Here is a 7646-nt window from a genome sequence, read left to right as displayed (position 1 = left end):
AAATAAGAAATTGATCCAGCAGTACCATTAGATTTTGGTAGAAAATGTTTGTTCTTAGTTGTGTTGATTATTCACTTAAGAAACATAACATGCACTACAAGACTACAAGACCGTCCAATAATATCCAGATCCAAATGTTATGTAGCTAACTACATATACTTATATAGTTAGGTGTCCTAATGTCCCCGACATGAACATGCTGAATGTAGAACTACTAAAAATTTGCGCTCAATCACGATCCCTGGAGTCAATAGATCGGCTTCGATCAGATCTCACCTGTGAACCAAAGTCATAAAACCAATAAAAACTCTAGTGAAAACAGGGCAGAAAGGGAAAATGAAAGACAAGTAACCAATGCAAGGGCAAGGTCTAAACTTAGGTGCTATTCCCTAGTGGTATTGTTCCTAAGTTTCAATTAAATTCAGACACATGGCTTCAATAAACAATACAGTGCAATGATGTTAACTTTCCTTCTCTTATTTTTCTTTTTTTGGATGACATAGAAGAACTTCACTCAGATTAGTTGCACGTCGCAAAGCATACTGTACAACAATCCTTACTGTTAATCAAACTCCTACAAGCAACTAACCCCACACGCCAGAATCAGTTACCGGGTAATCAAGGGGCTTTTCACCCCTAATGGGCTAAGCAGTTTATACTCATTACCAGGTAATCCAGAGGCTTTTCACCCCTGATGTTAACTTTCCTAAGGACAATAAAATTCAATCATGTGACTTATTAGCCAATGAAAACATGATCAAATTTAATTTGGGGAACTTAATGTACACCTAAGGAATTTGTATCTAAGTTTTACCCTTGGTACAAAATAATATTAGCTACTTTTTTTGTTTTTGAGTAGAAAAAAATATTAGCAAATAGCAAAACTAAGGAGAAAAATCATACAGAAGCCGAACGGGATCGTGATATACTTCTAACGCTCCTGCTGGGACTGCGACTTTCACGACGACGATGCTGCATCGTGGCAAATCAGTGAAAAAAAAAAAAAAACCCAGGAGTGAATAATGGCATCAATTCATGTTTGTTTTCTCTTCTTAAAAACTAAAGATAAAAGCCTTAAGATGTTACTTACAGAAGTAACTGGAGATCTGGATCTTGATCGAGATCTGCACAAAAGTTCACAAACCACCCAATTTAATATCAACAACAATTTTGCAAAACCTTGATCCCAGAGCCTCAATCCCGGTTCCATTTAGGTTTACCATAATCAAAGGATGAAATAGAAGAGATGGAATATACCACAAATCTTTAGCAGCAACTAATATTAAAAGAACTCAACCCAATTTTCTCATGATCAAATCCTCTTAGTAAATCATCTTTATCCAGCAGCACATGAGAACTTAAATGGACCAATAAAAGAAAGAAAAAACAAATACAGCACCATCATGGAAACCCTAGTTGGAAGGAGAACGATATCCACCCCAGAATCCTGACCGCAAGTTATAATAACGTTGAGGAGGTTTTGAATTGTCTACACCACAGAATTGTTGAGTGTACCAATAGCACTCAGTTCACAGGTAATCCAGCTTTTAAAGCGCAACCAATTTGTCAACAATGATCCAGTCTAGCACCCATTGGCAGACCATGCATATAATATATCAGTATTATTATTTTAGCATTGAGGTTTTTCCAGAGGTGCTCATCAACAAAACGGTATTACCTCAGCAACCAAAAGAGTTGCAGGCGTTGAGTACCACATGCCATCAACATCAAGTTCCTAACATGCAGTCCCCAGGTCGCCGCAAAGATCCAGATCTAGCAAACACACAAGGCAACCCTCATAAACAAAGTATGACGACTGACCAATTTTGTAAACCTCTTTTTAAGAAACCACTTCCTCTTTGAAAAATAAAAAAGAATTTGTGTAGAAAAAGTTCATGGAATCTCTGAAGGTTGTTACATTGTCTCGGGAAGAAAGCTTTTACAAAAACGTTGAAAAGAAAGTCAAAAATATCATCAAAATTTGAATGACCCATGAAAGATATTACTGACTCTGATTTTGTGATACCAAAAAAAGATTGCCAGTATGATGCTCATATTCTTGTTCTATGTTCACTAAATGAAAAATAAAAACTTAAGGAGGAAGGACCCTTGCTGCATAAAGAAAAAGTAGCAAGGAGAAAAAAAATTAAAGGGGGGGGGGGGAGTGCAAGGGGAACTAGAAAAGAGCTTGCTAACTGTAGAACCACTCTATGAAGAACACAAATTCCCCAAAGATTGAGCAATTCACCAATGCTTATTGTTATCCATTACCACATAAGCCTTTGCTTTTAGATCAGCTAGATGAACATTCATTGGTAAATAACTATGGATGTCTGAAAAATCATCCAACTCAAATCCCAGAGAGAGTTACGAGTTTTACAGAGGAATTACGACCAAAATTTGAAGGAAAAAGGATGAGCCTGCCTAAGAAATATATCTAGCCAACCCCAATCAGTTTCACTAAAACCTATATGAGTCGAGATTAAGAAGTAACCCCACACGAAAACCAGAAAACATCACATTAATTATTAATTTTTAGAAGCAATAAGGACTTAAATTGAATTCCTGTGCATAAGCCTTAGGCATGTAAATCAAGAATCATTTTATTAGACAAATTGAAATTGGAGTGCAACCGAAAGAAAGCCCTGATGGGGAAGACAGAGAAACAAAACAGACCTTGAACCAGAGACTGATGGAGATCGACGTGAATATTTTCTCTTTGGAGATATGCTGCAAACAACATATAAAATCTCATTTCAAATCTTACTTCACAAAAACTATTTTACTAAAAAACCTATTTTACTTAACAAACCAAAAGTTAAAAGCTAACCTCCCACTCCTGCCACTATAGCTACGGCTGCGACTAGGGCTTCTCGACATGTAAGGACTTCTAGAGTAGCTCCGTCTTGAATCACGGCTGCGACTTCTAGAGTAACTCCGCCTCGAATCATACTCTCTCACCTAGACAAAGCAAGTAGATAAGTAAAAGCAAAATGAATAAAGAAACCCAGAATTCAGCACATCAAGACATTGTGACATACCCGTACGTAAGACCGAGAAAAAGCATTCCGAAATTCAGAATCATCAAGTTTTTTGATCTACAAGGCAAGAGAAGAAGAGAACTCACAAAGGGAATAATGAGGTTTTCCTTTAAAAGGATTCTCAACTCAAATCCAGTTCCAGTTGAAAAAGAAAAGTAGTGTATTTTAATAAAAAAAAGGTTCCTATACAATTAATAATAGTTTAGTAACTTACAGCATACTTCATGTCATCATAGTGTGCATAATCCACAATTCCTGTCATGCCTGCAAAGAGGAGAAAAAATAATTGAAAATGAGAACTTTTCCAATGCAATGGAAGAACTCTTTATCCAAATGAAAACATATGATGAGATGAAGGCAATAAAATCTCTTTTTTCATCAATATGCCAGATAATTTCCAATTTCCAAGTTAGTGCTGTGCTCACGTCTAATCACCCATTATGTATTAATCAGAATGATTATGCTCCAGATGAAATATCAGATCTCTTTATTCAACTAGAACCTCTAATTCTTCGCTATGCTGAGAATAAACCAATCACAAATTGCTAATAGCATAAAATGGTTCTTTGACCACCCAGTTTTTGTATCTTTGTTCATACTCTTGTATAATAAAGAAAAGAAAGGGGCAAAACAGTTAATCAAACTTACCACCACGGTCTCGGAATACTTGAGAGAAAAGGACATCACCAGCTTGCCGCATGTGATCCTAATTATTGAATATACAGAAACATTACACATTTAGCAAACCCGCTTGCTGAATGTTTAGAAATTTACATTGGAAACATACATAATTAAATAGGTGCATGCTTACCTTTAGGTCTTGCCATGAAGCAGAAGGAGGTAATCCAGTGACCAGAACTGCATGATGGAGCCACATAAAATCATTACAACACAACTTTGTATAACTGAAAAGAGATGTATTGAAGGCAACACATACCACGATAGTCAGAATGCTTGGGAGCAGCACGGCTACTGCCACTACCACCATAACTGCCATGATAATCTGCTGATGACGAATTTCCTCGCCCACCATGTGCAAGTTCAACCTTTAAATGCAAATAAAAAAAATTCATGAGAAAATATTGAAAAAACAACAAAGATAAATAGATAAATGCAAATACTCAGAAGTAGAAGTAAAGGTAAACAGGCTCTGTGTCACTAACTCGTAAGCGATAACCATCAAAGTTGTACCCATCCCGGTAATAAATTGCATCTTCAGCATCACGAGAATCTTCATACTGCAAAATGACAGTTTTAATGAACTATATAAGCCAAAATAAAAAAGTCCATTCAAAATAAATTAAAATAGACGTCCATAATTGAACATTGATGCAGCTTTGTAAATACCAGAAGTTTGTACGATTAGAACTGACCTCAATAAAAGCATAGCCTGGGGGTCTTGGTGGGAGCTTCAGATCAATGTCAACAATAGGCCCATACTGCATTTGGACATCAAAGACAAAAATACAGAATCAGCAGCAAAAAACTCAATATAGCTTCAATATTCATAAGCCCTTCCTTTGCTTATCGTTGTAGATTGGATCCCAGTTCTAAACAAATAATCATATAATATAGTTTGAGATAATCTATTGCATTTCTGAGAAGTATCAGATTCCTACCTTCCCCCTCCCCCAAATTCTGGTTAGATTCTTAAGAAGTATCACATATTTATTGGGTTATCCAAGAAATATTGGAATCTGATACAAAGATGACTCTGTTATAAAAGTACACATTCTACCAAGCAAATAACAGCAAATCGTTGCCTATTAACAGTAAATAAAAAATTCATGCTAACAGTAACCCAATGTCAATGTGACTTCCACCACCAAACTCTTCTCCCTCTAATGAATAAATAACTCTACACTTACATACCTCCGCTACTTAATGCAACCAACTCGATCATATTTACAAACATGCACCCACAACCAATATATATATTATGTATTAACACTAAGAATATCCTCAAAATAACTCATTGACTAAGGCAAACTCCTCAAAACTCAGTCTGCTTTTCTTTATATGTAAAAATTCTTAACGAGAAAAGAAAAGTATATAAATAAGAAACTATCAAAACCAAAGATTTTAACACCTACAAAATGCTGAAAACACGGCCAAAAAAAAAAGCACCTTAATGCAATTAACTGAATCATTCAACAAAGGTGCACCCACAACCAGCAGGTATTTGTGTTAACAATATGCTTTTTCTAATTTGTAAGTTTACATGAACAACATGCACACACAATAGGTTTTAACCCAAAGACCTAATCCTCCAGCCTTTTTTATGGAGTGAGGAGAGGCTGTATGAGCTAGAACTCACTGGCTTTGTACCAAGAGGCAAGCATTGTAGTTCAACTGGCACTTCCTGATGTTTCTAATGGAGACATCCAGGATTCAAATCCCCCCACCCCATCAAAACTATTAAATTATCTAAAACAATATGCTCAAAGCAACACATTGACTATGAAAAATTCCACAAAAAAATCAATCATTCTTCCGTTATAAGTAACAGATTTTACTGCAAAAAAGAAAAGGGTATGAAAATAAAAATTCAAATTTTCACCCAAAAAAAAAATCTCTTTGAATGTGCCAAATACTACCAACAAATTTATCTTTCTTCCACTTAATTAAACGAACAAGGTAAACAGAATTTCAAACTTTCACCAAAACGAAAACCTTTTTCAAGTCCTACCAAGCACCAAAAATTGTGGCTGGACACAAAAACAAACTAATGCAATCAACTGAGTCAATCTACAAAGGTACACCCATGCCAATTATATTTCAAATTTGGCGTAGCAATTCTTTAACTACACCAAATTCCACAGAAAAAATTTTCTTTTTTACTTTTCTATTTAACAAATTTTACCCAAAAAAAAAATCAACTTTTCACTAAACACAATCTAATCTATCAAACTAAACCACATCATATTGAACACCAAAAATGTGCTACCCCCACCAAAAAAATAAAATAAAAATTAAAGCACCAACTATATTTGTAAAAGAAAATAGTACCTTACAAAAGAGATCTTCTACTTCTCTCAAACGAGTATCACCTGGGAGATTACCAACATAGATGGTACGGCTCGAACTGCTACTCATTTTTTTCCCTAAAAAAAAAAAAAAACAATTTCAAATTGATTCAAATCATCAAAAAAAAAAAAAAGACTTCACTAATACGAAAATCACTATAAAAAGTTGTAATTCGAAAAAAACAAAAATTACCCATTTAAGAAAAAGATGCAAGATTTAATCTTTTCCAGGAAAAAAAAAAAAAACAATTACCCATTTAAGAAAAAGATGCAAACTTGAATCTTTTCCAGGAAAAAAAACAAAGACCCATTTGAAAGCTTAATTTATATATTTGATCCAAACACATGCATATATTGTGGATCACTGAGTAAATTTTATTTTAAAGAAACTATGAATTATTAAAGAAATTAATCGAAATAATTACCAAACAAATTAAAACATGGGCTTAGAAAATTAAACTTAAAAAAATAATAATAATAGTAACAATAATAAAAAAGGATTATATATAATTTACCTTGAAAGATAGAGAAGTGAGTCTGGTTTTGGAAGATAATGGGAGCTTCTGAAAAAGTGTTTTTTTTTTTTGGCTGAATGCTTCTGGAAGAGTCTTTGGGATAATAAGCTACGAAGGCAGATATGTATATATGGTGATAACCGTAAAAATATTAAAAATTAGTATATAATATATGTTAAGATTTACCGTGCGAATGTACCGAATTGCCCTTACGTTGCGTGTTAAAACCGACACCCTTTTCCCTCTTGCCACATGGTGGCAAGGTATACAGAGAGGAACGCGTAAAGTTTTTAAAAAAAATTTAATTAGTGTCATAGGTTGAAATTATTTCTAAATTTTTTATTTTAAAAAACAAGACACTTTTTATTCAAGCTGGGCTAAAATTGCCAAACAAGTTAGGTGGGTCGATTGGGTTCAAGTCAAAAACAAGTCTTTTAAATGAGATGCAAGGAGTAGTGTAGATTGGGTTATAGGTTGACCCATAATTTTTTCACATATTAAAAAATAACAAATAACAAAATATAAAAAAATAACATAATATTCAAAAATAAAAGTTAAATAATACATTGATTCTTAAGTTTACACAATTCAAATTCTGCTAATGTATTATCACACTAAATGTCGTGAACCAAGTCAAATTATCTATCTTCTCAATTGCTTATATTGTTGTTGCATGTAAAATAATAATAAAATTATATTACCTAGAAGGATAACTAAATTAAAAAAGAGTAATAATAATATATTAAGTAAAGAAGAAGTGTAAATATTTAATATGGAGCGCACCTCAATCTACTCAATGTTAGTAATAGATCTAGCTATGAAAATCTTCATACTTGAAAATTGCTATATGCTGTATAAATTTTCCCACACCATTTACACTTAGCCTTACATAACCCATTATCCTAAGAATATTAATAAATAAAACATGTCAAGTCACGAGTCATACAAGTTAACTTGCCCGACTCGGTAAAATAAATCAAGTCATGGGTCAACTCATTTTTACTCTAGATCAAAAATCTCGGGTTTAGGTTGAATTACCAATTTGAGTCAAATTTTGCCAAGTT

The 7646-nt window shown here is 33.8% G+C and overlaps 1 protein-coding gene across 4 annotated transcripts; it reads right to left on the bottom strand.

Annotated features, from left to right (window-relative positions):
- Positions 1–6702, bottom strand: LOC115979898 (serine/arginine-rich splicing factor SR30-like). Of its 4 annotated transcripts, none has more exons than XR_004089225.1 (15): positions 6583–6665; positions 6051–6145; positions 4415–4480; positions 4205–4279; positions 3979–4087; positions 3853–3899; positions 3690–3747; positions 3256–3305; positions 3042–3098; positions 2831–2961; positions 2677–2730; positions 1679–1773; positions 1091–1582; positions 904–972; positions 1–276 (listed from the first exon to the last, which is right to left on the bottom strand). XR_004089225.1 is itself a non-coding variant. In XM_031101981.1 (14 exons), exons 2-14 carry the CDS (start codon positions 6135–6137, stop codon positions 229–231), a joined length of 885 nt encoding a protein of 294 aa, XP_030957841.1. In that variant the 5' UTR covers positions 6138–6145; positions 6583–6701; the 3' UTR covers positions 1–228. The 4 variants fall into 4 exon arrangements, 1 of the variants encoding a protein (XP_030957841.1); XR_004089226.1 differs by having other exon boundaries at positions 222–276; positions 1091–1124; XR_004089227.1 differs by having other exon boundaries at positions 1091–1773; positions 6583–6702.
- Between the last annotated feature and the right edge of the window lie 944 nt (positions 6703–7646).

The sequence above is a fragment of the Quercus lobata genome, chromosome 3 (genome assembly GCF_001633185.2).
Source record: "Quercus lobata isolate SW786 chromosome 3, ValleyOak3.0 Primary Assembly, whole genome shotgun sequence".
NCBI classification, from domain to species: domain Eukaryota; kingdom Viridiplantae; phylum Streptophyta; class Magnoliopsida; order Fagales; family Fagaceae; genus Quercus; species Quercus lobata.
Note: the sequence above shows the minus strand (reverse complement) of the source record. Positions and strands in the feature narration are given on the sequence as shown.

Excerpts from the sequence above, each read along its gene's own strand:
- LOC115979898 (XM_031101981.1), bottom strand. The coding sequence starts at position 6,137 with ATGAGTAGCAGTTCGAGCCGTACCATCTATGTTGGTAATCTCCCAGGT. Across the intron at positions 2,962-3,041 it reads TTTCTCGGTCTTACGTACGG|GTGAGAGAGTATGATTCGAG; the intron begins GTATGTCACAAT and ends TGCTTTGTCTAG. Across the intron at positions 1,125-2,676 it reads CCATCAGTCTCTGGTTCAAG|ATCTCGATCAAGATCCAGAT; the intron begins GTCTGTTTTGTT and ends ACTTTTGTGCAG.